This window comes from Periophthalmus magnuspinnatus, chromosome 17, assembly GCF_009829125.3.
Source record: "Periophthalmus magnuspinnatus isolate fPerMag1 chromosome 17, fPerMag1.2.pri, whole genome shotgun sequence".
In the NCBI taxonomy this organism is placed as follows: Eukaryota; Metazoa; Chordata; class Actinopteri; order Gobiiformes; family Gobiidae; genus Periophthalmus; species Periophthalmus magnuspinnatus.
The window spans coordinates 8,262,125-8,285,688 of NC_047142.1; the positions used below are offsets into that span (position 1 = coordinate 8,262,125).

Consider the following 23,564-nt stretch of genomic DNA (forward strand, 5'->3'; position numbering starts at 1 on the left):
CAGGACGGGGGTATTATCAATCTGAACGGGGAAAGTATTTTTAGAGCCAGACAGAAAACTCAGAAATGTTAAACCCGATTGTTTGTCACTGGCTCTGTGAACGAGTGCTGTCACGATACTAAACTTTCAAACTCCATTATGATACTAAAGAATAGACCCGTGACTCCTCCATGTTTGAGTCATTCTGTTCTTGTCCTGCGTTTGAGATTTGAGTGTTCTGCAAATCTGTGTTTTCACTTACCCCCTATCCCCGCCCAGTGGTGAGGATTGAATTTGTCCTTTATAGTCTTTGCTATAATCTGCCATATTTATACTGGAACTGTCACAGATGATCATCCACTGTCCCCATCAGATAAATACACAAATTTAAATGGTAGCTCTGACATAAAGATATCCGTCACATAAGCCTCGAGTTTGCATGTTCTTCCTGTTTCTACACATCAGACCTGGGCCACTGCGCCGAATAGGTTTGAAGTGGAAAAATGTTTAGAAGAATGACGAATACTGAGCTACTGGGGCGAAAGTAGCTCAGTGTGTGAATGGGTGAGTGTTTCCGTGATGTAAAGTTCCCTTGTTTACATTATAGTTGCTAGGTAACACTTATGGAAGTACCTCTTATATGTCACATCTTCTGCCCGTGTTCAACCAGGAAGTACAATTATAAACTTACGTACAAAACTATAAAAACCATGCAGCTTTTGGTTAAATCTCAACCTGCCGTATGCACTTCAGATACAGTGGCTGAAGTTTAGATTACATTTAGACTGTAATCCCTCTCCTCCTTCAGTGATTAGGTCCAGTGTTACACCTGATGCCCTCCCTAATCCTCCCCTCTCGCTTCAGTCTCAAGCCCCGGCACATGTGTGGTTCTCGCTGCTGTAATCGTCCTCTATCGTTCTTCACTCTGGTCTTTGATTGGTTCTGTTGCTTTTATGGTTTTATGAGTTCTGTGATATTGAAATCTTCTCACAGCGAGTTTGACAAATGCGCCGCCGTCTTCATTTGCATATTTTCATATTTCCGTCGCCATGGCGAGTTTCTGCTCCTCTGAGTCCAATTATAAGTGCTCTCTCCATGTTCTGTCCACATGACGAATCCTCCTGTTAGCGTGTAGCATTAGCATTTAGCATCACGTCTCAGCTAATGTTTACTTGATAAATTAGGATTGTCACAAAGTAGTTTTTTCAGCTCACAGTAGAATCCCTCTACTTTAACCTGAGCTCAACACGTCAGAATTCTCAGGTGGAGTTTGTCATTTAATTATTTCCAGTCTTGGTTTAGTCCTAGTTTAGTCCTGGTTCAGTCCCGGTTTAGTCCTGGTTTAGTCCTGGTTCAGTCCTGGTTCAGTCCCGGTTTAGTCCTGGTTTAGTCCTGGTTTAGTCCTGGTTCAGTCCTGGTTCAGTCCTGGTTTAGTCCTGGTTTAGTCCCTGGTCGTTTAACTGTCAGATGCAGACGTGTTGACCTGGTTTATGGTTAATATCTCTGTAATCCCTGGGCCCATCCACATGAAACAAAAACTGGCACAAAGTTGGCACAGCGGCTTTTCTGTCAGTTTAAATAAACAAAAGTCACGTGATTTTTTTCACAGCAGCTTCACAACAGAAAGTGGAGCTGTTATTCACCCCCAAAGACACGATTGTTGTCAGTTGAAGGGACTTTAAACCACAAGGTTAATAGTCTGAGTGTGTTCTCTTGTTGGCCTCGGCCTCATGATTGTGGACTAACTGTTCTGGTTCGCTTTTAATGCTCCGTGGATTTTGAAACAGCGATCGCACTCTGACAGAAGAAGGTAGGATTCTGTTTATCTAAGATATATTTTGGTTATTGGTTTAGTCCTGGTTTTAGTCCTGGTTTTAGGTTTAGTCTCCTGGTTTAGTCCCCTGGTTTAGTCCCCTGGTTTAGTCCCCTGGTTTAGTCCCCTGGTTTAGTCCCTGGTTTAGTCCCCTGGTTTAGTCCCTGGTTTAGTCCCCTGGTTTAGTCCCTGGTTTAGTCCCCTGGTTTAGTCCCTGGTTTAGTCCCCTGGTTTAGTCCCCTGGTTTAGTCCCCTGGTTTAGTCCCCTGGTTTAGTCCCTGGTTTAGTCCCCTGGTTTAGTCCCTGGTTTAGTCCCCTGGTTTAGTCCCCTGGTTTAGTCCCCTGGTTTAGTCCCCTGGTTTAGTCCCCTGGTTTAGTCCCTGGTTTAGTCCCCTGGTTTAGTCCCTGGTTCAGACCTAGTTCAATTGTGTGTTTGGTTTTGTTTTAGTTTCTGCCTGGTGTGGTCCTTATTAAGTCCTAGATTAGTCTCTGTTCTGTCCTTGTTTAAACCAGGACTAGACCAGGACTTAACCCAGGACCAAGCCAGGTACTAGTCTTAGTATAGTCCTGGTTTAGTCCCTGGCTTAGTTCTAGGCCTGGTTTAGTCCCTCTCATACTCCCTGTTTTGGTTCTGATTAGGTCTTGGATTAGACTTTGTTCAGTCTTGGTTTAGTCCTGGTTTGGGTTTTGATCCTGGTTTAGTTCTGGTTCAGTTGTGTGTTTAGTTCTGTTTTAGATTTCTGGTTGGTTTAGTACTGGATTAACCCTTTTTCAGTTCTGGTTTAGTTCTGTTTGAATCCGGGATTATTGGTTTAGTCCTAGTTTGGTCTGAAGCACAAGGCTGAAGCACAGGGCTGAAGCACAAGGCCATGTTTGAATCAGAGGAACTACACGGGTCTCATTACGACTCTGGAAAATGAACTGACATTTAAATCAGATGCACGTTCACGTCTCGCTGTCCTCAGGCTCAAATGCTGTTTATGAATAAAACATGTGTATTTAAATGGTGCTGGGTTCAGTGCTCTGTGCGACTCAACAGACACAGAGTTTGAGTTTAGTTTAGTTTATCCAGGAATATTTGAGTTTAAAGACACTCTGAACATGAAACGACTACTTCATTCTAGTTATTCTGACACATTTTACTCAAATACACGGGGAAAAACATATACAGGACGTTTAATATGTAAAAATCTGCATGTTCTACCTGTGTCTCATGAGTTTCCTCTGCCTCCCTGCATCCTTTCATCCCCCCCACTCCTCCACGTCTTCTGTACACAAGCCTCTCCCTGCATCTCTCTTTTCCCTGGAGAGCGGACCTCCCCTGGCTCCCTCTACTCCCCTCCGTTTCCTCTGTACCTCTCACCCTTCCTCTTCCCCTCCTTCTCTCCCTCCTCCCCCATGGCAGCGGTGCGTTGTCTCCCCTGGGGTCTCTCCTCTCCCCTCTCTGTACCGCTCTTGTCTCCTCCCCTTCTTCCTCTATCTCTCCTCTTCTACCCTCTGACAATCTGTCTCCCCGGGGTCTCCCTCCTCTTCTCCTCGCTCCTCTCCTCTCTCCTCCCCTCCTCTCTTGTCTTATCTCCCCTAGCTCTCCTCCTCGACAGTGTGTCTCCCCTGGGTCTTCCTCCCTCTTCTCCCCTCGTGTCCCCCAGGTCCCCTCTCCTCCTGTATCTCCTGTCTCTTGTCTCCTCTGTACCTCTCCAACCTCTTCCTCTTCTGACTTTCCTTTCTTTTCTCCCTCTGCCCCCTCCTGACTGTCACCCCGTACCTCTCCTCCTCCTCTCCTCCCCTTTTCCTCCCCCTCTCTCGTGTCCCCAGAGGGCTGGAGCAGTGGAGTGTGGAGTTCTGTGTGAAAGGTGCAGCCAAACCCATGGGGCAAGGTTTTCATCTGTCTGCTCCCTCTTTTCTCCCCCTCCTCCCTCTTTCTTCTCCCCTTTCCACTCCTTCTCTCTGTTTCTTTCTCTCTCTCGCCTCCCCCTCTAATTTTGAAAATGAAATAATGAGGCATTTACCAGAATAAGTCCACATCAGCTGCTTGTGTCTCAGTCTTGGACACGTGTTTGAGTGTTTCACAAACTGTTACATCTGCAGGAACTAAAGAGGACTAAAGACCAGGACTAAACATGGACCGAACCAGGACCGGACCAGGACCGGACCAGAACTAAACTAGGTGTAAACTGAGTCTAAACTGAGTCTAAACTGAGTCTAAACTGAGTCTAAACTGAGTCTAAACCAGGTCTAAACCAGGTCTAAACCAGGTCTAAACCAGGTCTAAACCAGGTCTAAACCAGGTCTAAACCAGGATTGAACTAGGTCTAAACCGGGTCTAAACCGGGTCTAAACCGGGTCTGAACCGGGTCTGAACCGGGTCTGAACCGGGTCTGAACCGGGACTAAACCGGGACTAAACCGGGACTAAACCGGGACTAAACCAGGACTAAACCAGGACTGAACCAGGCCTGAACCAGGCCTGAACCAGGCCTGAACCAGGTCTGAACCAGGTCTGAACCAGGTCTGAACCAGGACTAAACGACTAAACCAGGACTAAACGAGGTCTAAACGAGGTCTAAAACAAGGTCTAAACCAGGTCTAAACCAGATCTAAACCAGGACTAAACCAGGTCTAAACCAGGTCTAAACCAGGTCTAAACCAGATCTAAACCAGATCTAAACCAGGACTAAACCAGGTCTAAACCAGGTCTAAACCAGGTCTAAACCAGGTCTAAACCAGGACTAAACCAGGTCTAAACCAGGTCTAAACCAGGTCTAAACCAGGTCTAAACCAGGTCTAAACCAGGTCTAAACCAGGTCTAAACCAGGTCTAAACCAGGTCTAAACCAGGTCTAAACCAGGTCTAAACCAGGTCTAAACCAGGTCTCTCTGCCTGTGTCTTGTTAGTGCTGTTTTGACAGGGAGAGTCTCCGCTGCAGACAGCAGTGGTCCAGGGTGACAGCAAACATGTTTTTCTTTGAGAAAGAGAGAGATGGGGAGAGAGAGAGAAAGAGAGAGAGATGGAGTAAAGAGGAGGGCAAGAGAGGGGGATGGAGGGAGGAGAGAGGAGTGCACACTTCAGGGGCTCAGAGAAATGTCCCTGTCACCTGTCTGAGATGCTCCACTGCTGCTGGAGGAGAGCGAGGAGGAGAGGAAGAGGAGGTGAGCCGGGGAGAGAGAGTAGAGGGATGGAGAGAATAGAGAGAGGGATGAGGTTAAATATAGAAAAGAAGGAACAAGGGAGGGGAGTTAGAGGAGGGGGTGAAGGAAAGAAGAGGAGAGAGGGATGGAGCAAATGGAGGCAAGCAGAGTGAGGGGTAGAGAAGGAGGAGAGAGAGATGAGTGAGAGACAAGGGAGAGAGAGGGAGGTAGAGGAGGTAGAGACGAGGAGGAGCAGGGAGGAGCGAAAAGAGGGAGAGGGGGAGGATGAATATAGAAAAGAAAGGGGAAGAGGGAGACAAGGCAGAAAGAGGAGAGCAAATGTAGAAAAGAAAGAACAAGGGAAGGGAGATGGAGGGGAGAGATGACGAGGAGGAGAGGAGGGATAACGTGTGGAGAAGAGGAGGGAGGGGAAGGGAGAGAAAGAGGGAGAGAGAGGAGTACAATTATAGGAAAGAAAGAATGAGAGGGGAGGGATGGAGCAAATGGAGGAGAGAGAGTGAAAGAGAAGGAGGGAGGAAAAGAGAGCGAGTACCTGCGTCTCTGAAACCTGCTGCAGTACAAATACATTAGTTCCACATTTCCATAATTCACTTTGTCAGATCTCGTACACAATCCTGTTACGTTTGTTTATCATAAAACTAACTCAATAAAACTCTGCAGCTCCAGGCTCCAGGGCATCCGGCTCAATCCTGGGAATATCAGGGGTTTTTTTGGAGTGAAAAGGGTGGAAAGTTTGAGGTACATTAAACCACCAAACAGAAAAAAAACACATGGGTGAGATTCTGTTCTAGATCACAATCGTTTTGGCCGGGACAATAGTGACACAGAATCTCAGGACTGACACAGGTTGAGTTGTGTCTTTGAGCAAGACACTTGACCCCTGTAACAGTGAAGAGCACGAGCGTCAGGAACAGCCCTGTGTACGACTAAAGTATGATTATGATGAACACAGAGGTCGGCTTCATTTCATCAGAAAGAATACAAACATGCACAAAACTTCAAACTGTTTTAGTCACGTGACCCAAAACCTGCCCCTCCTCCTCTCTCTCTCTTTACTCTTTCCCTCTCCTCCTCCTCCTCCTCCTCCTCCCCTCCCTCCCTGCTCTCACTCTCCTCTCTCTCTCTTTCTTCTCTCCTCTCTCCTCTAGATTTGTCCTTGTTTTCCACTGTCACATTTGCTCCGCTGCCGTGGAAACTAGGCTCCATCCCATAATGTTGAATATTTCATAAACGTATCTTTAAACGAGCTTCAGTTTGGCGTCGCTCCGAGAGGATTCGGAAAAACAAAAATGTGCCAGGAATTTCACCAACCACACACAGGACCAGAATTGAACCAGGGCTGGACCAGGGCTGGACCAGGGCTGGACCAGGGCTGGACCAGGGCTGGACCAGGGCTGGACCAGGACTGCAAATACATGGCTTTTACTTAAATATTCGTCATTACTCTACTGAAGTCGCTAAATTTGAACCTAAGTGTATTTTTGTAAAAAAGGGGGCATTTTATTTCTATAGAGTTTTAACCGTAACACATAACATATTTAGATCACCATGGTGGCTTTTATTTATTTTTTTATTATATATTCAACAAAAACCGAGGAGCCGAGTTCCATATTTGTAGTTCCAACCATGAGTATCATAACAACCAAAGAGCCAATCCGAAGCCAGGCTGGTTTGGCAGGGCGTGGACACATAGCAACGCTGTCAATCAAACCTGTTGCTAACGCTAGAGGCAGTGAACTTGGGAAAAGAAGGCGACTGATTTGTCTGTTATTAATGTTCATATCTTGATTTACAGACACAATAGCAGCATAAAAACACCAGGATCATGTAGAGCGGGTTAATACGAACATTTTAAGAATTGATTAATTAAATGGAGCCAGAGTCAAAGGAGCTGGAAGTGCGTCATCGAGCACTTCTTATTCGGAACGCGGCGGCTAGCAGGTTAGCTATGTCCATTTATATAAACAGTCTATGATTACAACACAATCAGCTGCATCCCACTAATGAAACTACTGCACATCACATCAGGTTTGTGAAGTTGTATTGTACAGTTTTGGATCATGTTTTTTTATATTTATGGAGAATTTTCGTGTGGGAGCATGGGTGATGTAGACTTGTGGGTGGAGCCTTGTACAGAATCGTACTGCCAACCGTAAGGAGGGTTTGAATAGGGTCCAGGAGAGATTGCTAGATTACCCAACATACATGGATAACATCTAAAAGCTGAAGCTGGTAGAAACTCTAAAAAGTCAGTTTTCCCTAATACCCGCTCTTTAACTCCTGTCCTTTTTTTATTTAGTGGCTTTATAGTTTCCATAAGAACTTTCCGTGTATAGTGAGTTTAAAGTGTGACAAATGTAAATGAGTGTTTTAGTATGATGAAAGTGAGCCGTTTCTCTGCTGCCGTGTCAGATCAGCCTGTGTAATATCTGTGAGATAACATTTTGCATATTCTGCATGTGCACTTATCTTTGGGTTTGTGATAACATGAGACGTGAGGCGAGTTTCAGCCGTTTCAGATCAGGCTCAGATTATAATCCGATAAAACGCTCGAAATGTCGAAGTGGAGATTCTGTGGAAAGTGAGATTACAGAGGAATCGTTAATACAAGGAGCTGAGCACAGATGTGTAGGACTGCTTAAGATGTCACAAGTTTAGACCTGGTTTACTCCTGGTTTAGACCTGGTTTAGACCTGGTTTAGACCTGGTTTAGACCTGGTTTAGACCTGGTTTAGACCTGGTTTACTCCTGGTTTAGACCTGGTTTAGACCTGGTTTAGACCTGGTTTAGACCTGCTTGAGTCCTGGTTTAATTCTTGTTTAGTGCCTGTTTATTCTTGGTTCTGTCCTGGTTCTGTCCTGGTTCTGTCCTGGTTCTGTCCTGGTTCTGTCCTGGTTCTGTCCTGGTTCAGTTCTGGTTTAGTCCGGGTTTACTCTTTGTACTTAATTTGATCAAAACTTGTAATCTTTCATTTTTACTCTATATTAAACCCCACAGCAGTCCCTATTTCCCTCTCCTCTTCCCCTCCTCTCTCTCTCCCCTCTCCTCTTCTCCTTCTCTCCTCCGCTCTCTCCTCCTCATCCTCTCCTCTGTTCTCTCCTTGTCTTCCTCCTCCTCTTTCTCTCCTCCTTTTCCTCGATATTCCCTCCTGCATAATTCCACCCCCACACGCCTCATATCAGATGCACTTCCCGAGTCTCTCTCTTTCACACTGTTGACATATTCAGATTTCTGCTCCTCGGGGGAGAAAAAAAAAATGGAACTTAAATGTTGCATATAGGACTGTCCTCTTCCTCTTCTCCTCTTCCTCATTTTCATTAAAACTAGGCCAGCGTTAGTGATTTTCATCCATATGACAATTTATCGCCGTTTTAAATGCAAAAAGAGCATCTGACACACAGGGTTACGGGCGGACGGGAGGGCATCTGACACACACAGGGATATACAGGGCGAGTGGGAGGGCATCTGAGTGTAAAAATACATGTAAACGTGATGGTTTTATGGAGCTGAACGAGGGGAGCTAAAGACCATCGTTAAAATGAGCTTGGACCTGACGGAAAAATGACACAACGACTGGGAGTGTTACAAGTGTGCTCTGTGTCAGTGGTGATGAATACAGCCAGGGTGGAAGGGCATCTGACATAAACATACAGCTGTGACGCATAAAAATCAGGGAGTAATGCAGTAGTAGTTTTGGAAATATGCAAAAGTGAAATAGTGAAAAGTGGAGCTATTCTTTTCAGAGCTTTTTACTATATTGCAGTTGTTATATATAGTCATTTGATTTTTTTTTTTTTTTTTATTAAGTCATTTTAGATGAATATTGTGATTTAAAATGTGCAAATTATAACATATGGAGCAGACATGAGCACAATAGGTCTGCTTTTAAAAGAACTGGTTCAAAAATAAACTCGTAGGATAAAGTGAGGTTTTTGTGCTTAAATACAGCTGTGTATTGCAACTTTTCTGGTGGAGGGTCTGCACCTGTTTGTCTGGAGATGATCACTTCAGCACTTGGAATATTCCGTGGTATGGCATTAAACTGTCCCGCGTTCAGTCGATTACATGTGCCATTACTGGTTACTGCATTTGTGATGCAGATAGCGGTTTTCAGGCCTGTGAGTCTAATGTGAGTAATACTTGACTCTTCCTCCACTGTCTCATATTAAAACGCGCTGAATGAACTGACCTGCTGTAGATTTACACCGGCACAAACACAAACCCAACACTTTATTTCAGCTCTGAATAAAATCACGCATCGCAGTGACTCACACGAGCGCTGAGGATCACTCACTCTCATTTTCATATCTCCGTCAGTTCTGCAGTTTGATTTCATAACGCTGTAGATTATTTCGCCGTTTTCACTGTATTTGTATCTGCTTTCAGTATTATTTGACAGGGATCCAGAATACACACTCCGCCGATGTTTTATGAAGATGTAATCTAAGAATCTCATGCATTTCAGAACGTGAGTGTAGAGGTTTAAGCTACAGGGTTAACAGCTTTTACACAGAATACGACCTCATGGAGACACAGGGAAGGGAGGGCATCTGACACACAGGGGCATTTCGGAACATTCCACAAGTTCAGCAATCGTCTTTATTCTTATTTACTCAGTTTAAATTAAAAGAGCTCTTCTGTCCTCTATTATTGACCTCCAGGATGATCATATAACCTCTGTTTGCGCAGACGAGCTGTGTCCATGTCGGAGGCTAATCCTGGTTAGCTTTAGCATAATCCTACAGGGCAAATAACAGGCTAACGTTACAGAGCTAATGCAAGCTAACCGCTCTTAACTTTAACTCTCTCTGTGACCCCTCCGTGACCTCTGATCACATCTGCAGTCCTAGCTAACCCCGGCTAATCCAGGCTAATCTGTGTTTATAGACCCACTCGTATAGGATCTAGACACTTGCACATCCAGCAGTGTGACAAATGTGTCCAGCCCAAGTTAGAAAATGATCCAGAAAAATTTGGTACCACAAAAAAAATAAAATAAAATGAAAAAATCAAACTACTGTCTTGTCGTGCATGAAAGCTGCTAACCCTGTAGTTTAAATCTGCACAAACGTGTTCTGAAATGTGATTCTTACGTTAGTTTGTCCGTTCAGATTTCAGTCTCTGTGTCAATTCCACTGGACGTGCGTAAAATGTAAACTTTGAACAGAGCGATGGAGATGGAGCAGTGCGTCCCTGAAGGCAGCATGTGTGACGGTGCGTTCAAGGACCTTATCCGAGAGCGTGGACACAGAGAGGGGGGAAGAGATGAGGAGAGGGGGGAGGTGGGCGGAGGTGGGTGACAGGAGGAGAGAGGAGGAGAGACGGTGAGGAATGAGCACTGAGATTTAAAAGGATAACGTTATGGATCGGAGCTGCGGAGAGATGCTAACTGTGGCTAATGCTAATCTCTGGATCATGTGGAGACGCTTTGTCAATAAAGATTTGCAACAGACAAATATAGATTGAGGTTTTAGAGCAGGACTCGACCAGCACTAAAACCAGACTTTGTGGAGTCTTTATGTGGAGTTTGTGTGTGGGTGTGTTACCTCTACATAGTTGACCCTCCATCTAGGTACTCAGACCTGTCCCACTGCTCTTGAATGATGCCCCAGCTCCAGTCCAGGACTCTTAAAGCTTCTAACCATAATGTTGAACTAGAGCACAGCCGAGTGTCCCCTTGAGAATACTTTTTAATGAGATTCAGTGCAGTAAATTACACAACACCAACACACAACAAGGGCCATAAAACCAGGTGAATATATTTAATCTCTTTCTCTCAGTGTAACGCACGATTGGCTGTGGAAGGCCATAGACAGGACAGACCTTTCAGCTGTTTTGGGATGGGCTGATATATAATAAAATAATCTGACCATAAAGAACTGACGTAGCTGAACTATAACAGGTGAGCTAATTTTAAACATTAGTCACAAGCTAGCTAGCATTAGCCAACAATTTTTGGTCGCTCTGGTCTTTTTGTTGAAAGTCAATATATGTTTACAAGTTGGTGTAAGCATGCAGCCATATGTTTTTTGGCAACTTCAGTGCAATCTAGGTAAATTTGCAGCTTTGTGGTCAAAAATGCTACATCTAACTCTGTAATTTCAAGTAATATGTGACATTACGTAGGACTGCCCTGATTACAGCCAGGTGTTTCTGAATACAAACACCTTGCGGAAGGGGCGGAGTTTGTGGATACCTGTTAGACCAGTCACACTGTTCCTTATACCCCGTAGTCCCCCCTCACTTTCCCATTTAGTCCTTGTATTGCCGAGTTTAGCAGCTCTATTTGAAATGTGGTTGTGGGTGGAGTCTAGGTGTTAATCCCGTTTTTGAAGCCATTTTAAAAACACTAAAATGATCTCCTGAATGCTGATCCGTTACATCTTGTTGATCTTTTGTTGCTCCGGTTTGTTCTAGTTCTCGCCTGACTCCGTCCAACCACGACCGGATACAGCGTCTGCGACAGGAATTCCAGAGAGCGCAGCACCTCCCGGAAGACCAGGACCAGGAAGACCAGGACCAGGATCAGGGCGGATATGGCTATGGACCGAGCCAGAGCCAGAGCCAGAGCTGGGTGAGTGTGTGAGAAAGCGCCACCTACAGACAGGAGCAGAACTAACACCCGTCAACCTCGGAGCCTTTAACCCCTTTAACATCACTGTCACCTGTCAATCATGCATGGACCCGCGCACCACCACTAACCCCACCCACGCATCCACTTCCTGTTGCATCACTTCCTGTCTGTCTGTCATTGGATCTCCACCTGTCAGGGGGCGTGTCTGGAAGCCCAGGTGCCCCGCCTTCTCAAGTAATAACTACAAGCTGAACATGATGAAATACAACTACGAGCGTTTGACCCTCTTCTGTCAGTGTTCCCTCATAATCTGACTCAGAGCTGTAATTAGACGGTTTCCTGCATCTTTGAGTAATCCTCTATTGATAATTTACTGCTGATGTCAACATTCCCTGGGGTTGTGATGCTAACTGTAGGCACTACTCTGTCAGAAGCTCTAATAGACTTTCATCTGAGCTTTATTTTAACACAATCTGACCATAAAAAACTGACTTAGCTGGAACTACAACATGTGAGCTAATTTGTGCTGTTAAAAGTCTCAATCAAATAACTGTACAGTCACAAGCTAGCCAGCATTAGCTTACAGCTTTTGTCACTCGCTTTTTTGTTGAAAATCAAACACCTGAACAGGACCATGAACGCTCGGATTGATCACAGGATCCTGATTTGGAAATCTGAGTGTGAAACCAAAGAGCCAATCAGGAGTGATCCTGTTGAAGGTACATGCCCCCTCCCACCCACACTGGCTGGGGACAGGATCTTAGCAACGAGGCTGTCAATCAACTTGTTGCTAATGCCAGTGGGAGCAACCTCAGGGAAAACATGCACCTGATTTTCAGATACTAATGTTCATATCTTAATTTAGGGACAAAATAGTGAAATAAAATCCCCAGGATCATGTAGATCAGGTTAATACAAACATGTTAAGAATGACAAGCCTGACAGCAGGAGTTACAGAGAGAGAGCCATAGTTTTTCAATAGAAAGTGAATTGCCACCAGAGCTTGAAGGAACCACTTCACGCCAATGCTCACTTCCTATTTGGAACAAGGATCCAGGTGAATGGACTTTAAACGTCCAGAGGAGCACTTCAGGAGTACCACCTGATGACATCACGAGGTGTGTTGTGAGCTCTGAATCTATAGGATTACTGAAACGTGCATGAATGAAACAAAACTCTAGGTATTTTTCTGAAGAGGACACTACATTAGACCAGGGTTAAAGCCCCACTGCGGAACATTTCGTCACATTTCTTTAGACAGGGCACCTCAGACACTTTGGGAACAGTTCAGTGCCTTTTTATTCTCAAACTGGAATTGTCATTTTTATTTTAATTGTGTGTAATTTTTTTTAATGTTTGCATCAACAACAAAACCAAAGGAGCAACAAGATGTAACTGTGATGAAACCTGGACTCACGTATTTGGTATAAAATGTGAAAAATGATGAACTGATTATCTGTACAAGTTATAATTCAGCAGAAGAAATGCGACTTCATCCAAACATTAAAAATATGTATCTTAAATCAGACCTATTCTGCAGAACGGACTTGTATTTGGAGTGATTCGTGCATGTTTGAGCAATGTTTAATCGCTTATTTGTAAGACGCCATTTTGTCAATCTGCCCCAGTCAGCGGACTTGTTTCTTTTAAGTTGTTTTAGATGAAAATTGTGATTTAAAATGTCCAAATTATAACGTACTGATCCACAGGTGTCAGAGATTGGAGCAGAGGTATAGAGCAGACACGAGCATAATATGTGGTAATAGGTCTGCTTTAACGGTACAAATGTATTTATTCTGAATTATATTTTGAAATAACAGCACTTTTTTTACTCTTAATGCATCAGTATATGTGCGGTATCTCCGTTAAAACCCCCTCGGTAATTAGGCTTCCACAGTCTGAACTAAAGACGCGTGTGGCACAGAGATAATGAATGCAAGAGGAACACATTAAACAAACTCTAACTTATTTTCTCGTTTGTATTTCATGTTTTGATGTAACTGGACTATTCTGCTGCAGTCTTTTTGTACCATGTCAGCACGTTTTTCATGTGTTCAGTCTCAGTGTTGCGAGTCAAAAATCACGAACAAATTTCATCTTTTGGATTGTTTTTGATAAATAAAATGTAAATTATGATTTTGTGTTTCATTCCGGGCCAGTGTGTGTGCAGGTCTAAAACAGGAATAAACATTTGGAAGAGCTAGTTTGAAAACAGAGCTGAAACAGAAACTATATCAATTTGTTTAGTCTTGACTCGGATAATCCCACTGAGAGTTACAATCTCATTTTCAGGTGAGTCTTGGCCCCAGGGGGAGGAGGAGCCTGTTGTATCTGTCATTTTAGTGTTTAGGGGAAACCAGAGCACCCAGAGGAAAGCAGACACACAGGGAGAACATGCAAACTCCACACGCTCCAGAATCAAAGACAGGAACTTTTTGCAGTGAGATGAAATCTGCACAAAATCCAAAAAAACAAATCAGGACAAAACCAAGACCAATCTAGAACTGAACCAGGACTGAACCAGGACTGAACCAGGACTGAACCAGGACAGAACCAGGACGGAACCAGGACAGAACCAGGACTGAACCAGGACTGAACCCGGAAAAAAACAGGACAGAACCAGGACAGAACCAGGACGGAACCAGGACTGAACCAGGACAGAACCAGGAATAAACCAGGACTGAACCCGGAAAAAACAGGAATAAACCAGGACCGAACCAGGACCGAACCAGGACCGAACCAGGACCGAACCAGGACAGAACCAGGACAGAACCCGGAAAAAACAGGAATAAACCAGGACCGAACCAGGACCAAACCCGGAATGAACCCGGAATGAACCCGGAATGAACCCGGAATGAACCCGGAATGAACCCGGAATGAACCCGGATTGAACCAGGACTGAACCAGGACTGAACCAGGACTGAACCAGGACTGAACCAGGACTGAACCAGGACTAAAACAAGGCCTAAACAGGACTAAACCAGGACAAAACCAGGACTAAACCAGGACTAAACGAAGACTAAACAAGGACTACACCAAGACCTAATCAGGACTCAAAATTATACTAAATCTGTTTTATTTCCTCGATAAATAGGAGCAGGAATTTATGTGTGTCTCATGATTCAATTCGATTACGAGTCTGAGGCCCAGGAGCCAGTGCAGGTGCTGTTGCGTGTGTCTTTTCCTGAAAACTCGAACTAAGTAAAGCTCCACACTAATCCTGAGCAGTTTTAGTCTGAGTCCCAGCCCCTCTAAATCTCACATGGAACATAAACGCAAGGTCATATTTGAAAAGGAAAGTTTGTATATACCAAAGAGCTGATGTGAAAAGCGAATTAGACCCGATGTGCCGCCCACTTAGCTCCAGAACTATAAACATGATCAGTTTGACTCTGCCCCTCCTCCTGTTAAAAAGGCTGCTGTGTGCTCTGCCTCTTCTGTCACAGTGCTGTGTGTGTGTCTGTGTGTGTTTGTTTACTTGTCTGTGTGTGCTCTGTGTGTGGGAGGAGAAGCATAGGCCAATGTTCTGTTCCATAAACTACATTAAACTCTTGACTTTAAACAAAAACAGTTCAAATGTTTGAATGTTTTTATGTGACTGCTGCGTCACCGCTTTCCCACAGCAGGGGGCAGCGCTCAGGGTCAGGAGCTTTTAGCGGAGGACATTTTGTTTTGTTTAGAAAAGTCGTATAAATAATCCACCCACAGTGGCGCAGCGGTCACAGCTCACACCACGCAGCGGGAAGGTTCTGGGTTCAATCTCCTAAGCTTTGTGGACTTTGTATGTTCTTCTTGTGTCTCTGGTTTCTCATATCAACCCAAAATACACACAAAAATTCAGACCCCGGTGTCAAAATCGTTCCAAATGGCTTTTGTTGGAGCCTTAGCATTTGAGGGTGAACGTTTTTCAAGGTATTCCATCCATTTTTGCTCCGCTTATCCAGGACCGGAAGGAAAATTTATGGAATACGTTTGTTTTTCAAGGTATTTTTCAACAGTAAAAACATGTACTTGAATAAATGCTAGATATTTTAAAGCAATACTGTGGTACATTCAAGGCAAAGCAGCAGCATCTCCATGGAGACAAGCAACCACCAGAAAACTTGCACGATATATCTTTAAACTAGAAGTAATTATTTCGCCAAATCCTGAACTAACCCCAGTGAAAGTGATTCCTGTCCACATAAATGACATTCTGAACAGGTCCGTCTTTAGAAATTTGGCCCAGGGCAAGAACATGGGCCCCTTCTAATATAAATGAAGAGGATCTAATTGCGGGCCCCTAACACCCTTGGGCCCAGACAACAGACCCTTTGTCCCCCTTCCCCGTCTGCTCCCCTGATTATGAGCGTAGACATAAGCTTTAGTGTTATAGATCCGAGCGTCACAGACTGTAGTGAACGGCGCTGTAGTGTCCTCTCAGTGTCTGCTCCAGTCAAACATCTGTCTCTGTGAAAGAACTGGAACAAACTACCCACAATCCTCTGTTGTGGCGGCGCTAGGACAAATTACCCACAATCCTCTGCTGCTGCGGCGGCGCTTGGACAAATTACCCACAATTCCCCTCTGTGTCGCGCCGGATACTGTGCACAGATCAGGTTTGGGCTGAGAGATAGTTTTATAACATTACTCATATTTTCAGTGTTTGTTTCAGTTTTAAAATGAGCCAGAAATAAGGTTAAGGTACATTTTATTTCCCCTATAGTGATATTCAGCCTCTGCATTTGACTCATGCTTCACTGACTCTGGGTTAAACCTGCATTTGACCCTCCAGATCTTGAGCTAGTCGTGGTCAGGTCTACCACAGCTGGAGGATTTGAACTATTTATGTTTTGGGTTGATAGAGGAAACCCACACAGACATAAGGAGAACATGCAAACTCCACACAGGCACAGGGAGAACATGCAAACTCCACACAGACACAGGGAGAACATGCAAACTCCACACATAGAGAGAACATGCAAACTCCACACAGAGAGAAAATACAAACTTCACGCACAGACACAGGGAGAACATGCAAACTCCACACAGACACAGAGAGAAAATGCAAACTTCACACACACAGACACAGGGAGAACATGCAAACTCCACACAGACACACACACACAGAACACGCAAACTCCACACACACACAGGCACAGGGAGAACATGCAAACTCCACACAGAAAGCCCCGGGAGTCACTCAGCTACTGTTATGATTATTTTTTATGATGTAGATTTATATTTTGTGAATTTAAATTACATTTGAAAATTGTCACGAAGGAAATTTTCAAATATTATTTAAATTTTATGTCTTATGGGAAATATGGGAATCGTCAACTTTCTGGTTCCATAAGAAAAATACTGAAAATGATTTGTTTTCCAATAGTATTAAGGAAATGTAACCGTCATACATTTTAATATTTTTTCTCCCGTAATGTGAAATTGTTTTGACTGTTTTAAATATTAATGTTATTTTATTGTATTATAAGTTTGAATATATCTCACTGTATACACATCTGTACTGAGGAGTGCACAGGGGGAGGTCACATGTTGCCGTTTCTGTTCTAACCAAAACTAACCTCATCACATACTGTGTGTCACTGTCACCATCACCACAGTAACCTCACTTTAACCATCACCACGGTAACCTCATCACCATAACTGCATCCTAACTGTCACCACGGTAACCTCACCACTGTAACCTCACCATAACCATCAGCACAGTAACTGTATCCTAACCATCACCACGGTAACCATCACCATCAGCACCACTCTGTCCTGAGCAGCAGCATGGTCCCTCTGTCCCTCTTCATCACCTCTTCATCACCTCCTCTGCTCCTGTGGTAAGTCCAGTCTCCTCTTCCTCATCTGAATTCACTCATTTAGAGACATTTGAAACTTCTGTCATTTACATATTTAAATATATGAAAAATACAATCGTACCTTTTGGTACGTGTGTATGTATGTACGTATGTTATATGATTTCATTCTGTCTCTGCAAAAATGCAAAGCAGTAAAGGTTCAGGTGTTTGATGTTGTGCAGATTTGAGACAAAATGGTGGTTCTCAGCCTGGGTGTCGCAAAATGATTTCTTGGGGTCCCAAGACGATAAGGCTCGACACCCTTCAAATGCAGTGCAGCCGGCCCAGCAAATTAAACTTAAACCAAATCCCCCGGCACACATTTACATTGGAATATAACCTGTATACCTGAAACTTCTCTCCTGGATGTTGCTACTAACATCAAAGTACATGTGTGTGGATAGCATTAACCCGCATGCCGCGCATGAGTAGCCTCATTAGCATGTATGTACAGACTGCATGATGTCGCACAATCAATATAACACAAGACCACCATCTACCATTTTAACTTTTATTTTTGAGATTAGATTTTAAAATGTATGGACACAGTTTCTAGATTTAACTAAAGCTTTTGATTCAGTTGATCATAAAATCCTCTTGAAGTACCTGAAACATATTGGATTAGACAAGGCTTCATGTGGTTGGCTCCAAAATGATCTTTCAAACTGAATCCAGGCAGTAGAAGTCGATGAGTTTAAATCAAATGTTTAAACTTCACGCAAAGGAGTGCCTCAAGGCTCAATTTTAGGCCCACCACTTTTTAATATATCAAGATGTATTAATTTCATTGGTTGCATTTTAAACTGTATAGAGTGCCTCGCACACTGCTGTAAAAAAGTGACTTTTTAAACCTGTTATAAGATATGTCTATGTTAAAAAGCAACAACTATATTGAACTTGCTTTCTTGGAGAGTTAGCCTAGTCTCCATTTTGTGCCTGATAATGCCAAAGCTAAGTCCTTTTCCCCATGCTTTTCCATGTGTTTGACAGAGTTGTGCTAACAACGCTAACGGAGGCTACAGTGTCCCGGGACGCCATTCTGTGTCTGTGGAAGTTCAACTACAAAGACAGAGACTGGAGGAGAGAGAGGCGTTTAACCAGGCACAGAGGCAGTACAGCTCCTTACCAAGGTACTACTACTATTACTACTACTGCTGCTACTACAATGACAACTGTAAATACTCATACTTGTACATCAGTGGAGAAGGGTCCAGCTCGGTCGTGACCAGGGCCAGGCTCAGATCCTGAGGACATATTTATCTGTGATGATGTAATGAGTCTTCTGTTGTTGCACATTTCCTGTTACAGACCTGAAACCAGATTACACTCTTTTATCCGGACATCACACACATCTGTCTCCCTCTCTCCTCCCTCTCTCTCTTTCCTCTCTTTCGATCCTCCCTCTGTCCTTCCCTCTTGTTCCACCCTCCATCCATCCATCTCTCTCTCCCTCCCTCTTTCTCTTCTGTCATGATCACATCAGCTCTGTTCCTCCCTCTATTTTGGCCCTAATCTGATTTAATTTAATAAAGTCCGTGTGTATGTAACGTGTTTGTGCGTGTGTGTGCGTGTATGTGTGTGCATGTATGTGTGTGTGCGTGAGGAGGGAGGGTTTGTGGGCCCAGGAAGAGCCCATGGCCAAAACACTAATAAACCACATTTATGAATTTAAAACATGAACTCCAGATGCCCTCCCTCTGTGTGTCAGATGCCCTCCCTCTGTTTGTCAGATGCCCTCCCTCTGTGTGTCAGATGCCCTCCCTCTGTGTGTCAGATGCCTTCCCAGTGTGTCAGTCTGTGCTATAACCCTGTAGTTTAGACGTCTACAAACTGTTCTGAAACACATTGGACTCTTGGATTAGTTTTAAATTCCAAATTCTCAGAGGTTTAAAATGTGACATGTGACTTGTATTTTGATTTTAAAACCTGAAGAATGACTTCAACCTCCTTCTCTCTCTTTCCTTTTCCCTCTCTTTCTCCCTCTCTCCTTCAGGCAGCCGAGGAAGCAGCTGAGTTCCGTGTCCCAGGACTCTTGGGACAGAGCGTTCCCGCCTGGCGAAGCCTTCCAGTCGGCTAAAGAAAACCCTCGTTACTCCTCCTACCAGGGCCCCCGGAACGCCAGCGCCGGGTACCAGACGGCAGGCAGACCCAACGGCTACCAGCGTGGGAATGGGTACGCCGGCGGAGCAGTGGGCGGAGGAGGCGTGGCTGTGGGTGGAGCCGTGAACGCGCGGGTGCTCCTCGAGGCTCAGGAGTTACTAAGGCAGGAGCAGAGGCGCAGGGAGCAGGAGGCGGGGTTTAGCGGCTCTTCGTCCAATCCGGCGTCTCCGAAAGGCCCCTTCAGACAGGATGTCCCGCCCTCGCCCTCTCAGCTCGTGCGACTCAACAGACTCGGGTCAGAAAAGGGGCGGCCATTTTTCTCCTGAGACCTGCTCAGACTCAACATCTGCAGCACCACAAGTCTACAACAGAAAAAACGACTTGAAATCACAATATTCCACTGTTATGGAAACATTTTAACGGCACATATTATGCAAAATGGACTGTTTGACCTTGTGTGTTCATTCAGCTGCGATTTCTTCAGTGTAATGTTCCACAGTACGGTATTAAAGAGGGGATGTTTGGTAAAATTCTTTTTTTTTTTCTTTTTTTTTAGCTTTCTACCATGTTATAACACTGTTCCCTCATCAAAAACATTTCTAAAGAGGATTTAGATGTGATCTTTGTATCTTTGGGTAATCCACAACTTTGTATGTTGGGCCCTCTTCAAACCCGCCTTATGGTTAGCTGTATGATCCTGTACAAGGCTCCGCCCACAATCCTACATCACTCATGCTTCCACACAACAATTCTCCATAAATTTACAAAAACATGATACAAAACTGTACACAGCAACTGTGATGTGCAGTTGTTGCATTAGTGGGACAAGCAGGTAAGTAAGCAAAGTTACAGGTCAGATCTTTGGTGACTCCACACCTCCGTGTTTTTTTTGTGGATGTATGTAGTTTTATCAACTCAACCGCCTGTAACTGGATAAGTGTAAGGTAGATCACTTTAATGCCATACTGTGGGACATTTCAGGGAAAGAAATAACATCTCCGTGGAGACGAGCAGGTGGCGTTCCCCCAAGCAGAAAAGTTACTTAGTGCACCTTTAATCCAAAGTCACCTCTCAAAAATACTCCGTTCACATATTGCACATATTGCACAGATAAAGCTCCAGTCTCCTTCTGTGCAGTTTTAAGTTCATAAACATTACCAGACTCATTCTGCGCTCAAGATGTGCTCAGAACTGACACTGGCTCTGTTAGCATAGCATAGCATAGCATTAGCATAGCATCACTGTAGCAGCATAGCATTCATAGGGAGATGGACCTCATAAGGACAATATACCTCATTGGAAACAGAGGTGAAGTTTATAAAGAGTTGTTGTTTTTTTACAAGTAATTTTTACCTGAATGTTCCACGTTATGACTTTAAACTTACCATACCCTTGTATTTATTCAATCACCAGTGTCCTTATGGCAAATCAAAATATCTTGATAATACCTTGCACTCTTACTGTGAAGGAGCTCACCTGTGATGCCACATGCCTGTCTCCGTGGCGATAAGTTTAATGCCACATTGCGGATCATTGTATAAAGCAATAACTTGAACATCTGCAGATTACCTAGAGACATTTGACCCGCCCCCGTCTCAGTCTAACACTACAGAGACATAGAAGGATGGGAGGGCATCTGACACATGGAGTAAGGTTAATATTGTGATTTCAAGTTTTGTTGCTGTGGTCGTAGTTTGGACTGAATGCTCTTATACAAGTGTTTTCCAGCACTTTTTTTGTCACCGATTTGAACGTTTTTTTGAAAAAGGGACGAACTCAAACATGTCTAGAGTCTGTAACGGACGAGGCTGTGGCGGGAGACGCTAGCACGAAAACGAACCAAATACAGCCGCGCCTGCTTATATAGCACCGCGTGGCAAACATTAGCACCACGTGGCTAACGTAGCGGTGTGTGGCTAACTTAGCATCGAAATGAAGGATTGTTTCACTGTTTTATCTGAAGTCGTTCACAAGTTTTTTGTGGTTTTCAAAGTATTTTAGGAATTTGTCTTTTGTATTCAACAGGGTCTGATGAAATAAAATGCCAAAATATTTTCAAACCAGTTTTTTACTCGTTTGAATTCAAATAAATGTTTTTGATTGGGAAATGTGACCTCTGCTCCTCTGACCCTCTCCTCTGCATTTTCTACTCCTCTGACCCTCTTCTCCTCTGACCCTCTCCTCTGCATTTTCTACTCCTCTGACCCTCTTCTCCTCTGACCCTCTCCTCTGCATTTTCTACTCCTCTGACCCTCTTCTCCTCTGACCCTCTCCTCTGCATTTTCTACTCCTGACCCTCTCCTGTGCTCCTCTGACCCTCTTCTTTGTATCCTCTGACCCCCTTCTCCTCTGTATCCTCTGACCCCCTTCTCCTCTGATCCTCTTCTCTACTCCTCTGCATCCTCTGACCCTCTCCTCTGCTCCTCTGACCCTCTCCTCTGCTCCTCTGACCCCCTTCTCCTCTGTATCCTCTGACCCCTTTCTCTTCTGACCCTCTCCTCTGTATCCTCTGACCCCCTTCTCCTCTGACCCTCTTCTCTACTCCTCTGCATCCTCTGACCCCCTTCTCCTCTGACCCTCTTCTTTGCTCCTCTGACCCTCTCCTCTGTATCCTCTGACCCTCTCCTCTGCTCCTCTCCTCTGTATCCTCTGACCCCCTTCTCTACTCCTCTGTTCCTCTGACCCTCTCCTCTGCTCCTCTGACCCTCTCCTCTGTATCCTCTGACCCCTTCTCCTCTGACCCTCTTCTCTACTCCTCTGCATCCTCTGACCCCCTTCTCCTCTGACCCTCTTCTTTGCTCCTCTGACCCTCTCCTCTGCTCCTCTCCTCTGTATCCTCTGACCCCCTTCTCTACTCCTCTGTTCCTCTGACCCTCTCCTCTGCTCCTCTGACCCTCTCTTCGGTTCCTCTGACCCTCTCCTCTGTATCCTCTGACCCCCTTCTTCTCTGACCCTCTCCTCTGTATCCTCTGACCCCCTTCTCCTCTGACCCTCTTCTCTGTTCCTCTGACCCTCTCCTCTGCTCCTCTGACCCTCTCCTCTGACCCTCTCCTCTGCTCCTCTGACCCCCTTCTCCTCTGCATCCTCTGACCCCCTTCTCCTCTGACCCTCTTCTTTGCTCCTCTGACCCTCTCCTCTGTTATCCTCTGACCCTCTCCTCTGGTCCTCTGACCCTCTCTTCGGTTCCTCTGACCCTCTCCTCTGCTCCTTCGACTCTCTCCTCTGCATCCTATGACCCTCTTTTCCTCTGACCCTTTCCTCTGCTCTTCAGACTCTCTCCTCTGCGCCTCCTCTGACCCTCTCCTCTACGTGATTATCCCTCCTCTGTACCATATATTCCTTGTCCCTCCTCTGCACCATATTCAAATCTTCCTCTTCTTTTTTCTAGCCATCCTTCTTTGGTGACAGTTGTATTTCTCCCTCTGGACCTCTCTAAACAAAGTGTATGATATTAATAAAGCCTGCTGCATAATTCATGTGCAGTGACAGACGGAGCAGAGATGGAGGAGAGGGCTGTTTGCTCTGATCTGTACCCAGCTGCAGTGCTCCGTTCTGGGTTTGTGTCGCTCTGGTGCTCCCTGTCTGATCCTCTTCTGGTTCTTTCTGACATTTTTCACCTCTGTCTCTGGAGAAAACTGCTGAATTTTTCATCACAGGCACCTGTCTACACCTGTCTACACCTGTCTGCACCTACCTACACCTGTCTACACCCGTCTGCACCTACCTACACCTGTCTACACCTGTCTGCTCCTGTCTCCGCCTGTCTGCTCCTGTCTCCGCCTGTCTGCTCCTGTCTCTGCCTGTCTGCTCCTGTCTCCACCTGTCTCCGCCTGTCTGCTCCTGTCTCCGCCTGTCTGCTCCTGTCTCCACCTGTCTCCACCTGTCTGTTCCTGTCTCTGCCTGTCTGCTCCTGTCTCCGCCTGTCTCCGCCTGTCTCTGCCTGTCTCCGCCTGTCTCCGCCTGTCTCCACCTGTTTGCTCCTGTCTCCGCCTGTCTCCACCTGTCTGCTCCTGTCTCCGCCTGTCTGCTCCAGTCTCCGCCTGTCTGCTCCTGTCTCCGCCTGTTTGCTCCTGTCTCCGCCTGTCTGCTCCTGTCTCCGCCTGTCTG

The 23,564-nt window shown here is 45.0% G+C and overlaps 1 protein-coding gene across 10 annotated transcripts in view; it reads left to right on the forward strand.

Moving 5' to 3' along the window:
• LOC117385136 (partitioning defective 3 homolog) overlaps nucleotides 1-21,517 on the forward strand; it is a 172,278-nt gene extending 150,761 nt beyond the window's left edge. For 4 of the 10 annotated variants that reach the window (XM_055228784.1, XM_055228780.1, XM_055228785.1 and 1 more), the window contains 3 exons: nucleotides 11,358-11,514; nucleotides 18,348-18,487; nucleotides 19,351-21,517. In XM_055228784.1, coding sequence (XP_055084759.1) covers nucleotides 11,358-11,514; nucleotides 18,348-18,487; nucleotides 19,351-19,783 — 730 coding nt within the window. In that variant the 3' untranslated portion in view covers nucleotides 19,784-21,517. The remainder of the gene's footprint in view (nucleotides 1-11,357; nucleotides 11,515-18,347; nucleotides 18,488-19,350) is intronic. The other 6 variants (XM_055228776.1, XM_055228778.1, XM_055228783.1 and 3 more) reach the window with 3 other exon arrangements.
• The last annotated feature ends 2,047 nt before the right edge of the window (nucleotides 21,518-23,564 follow it).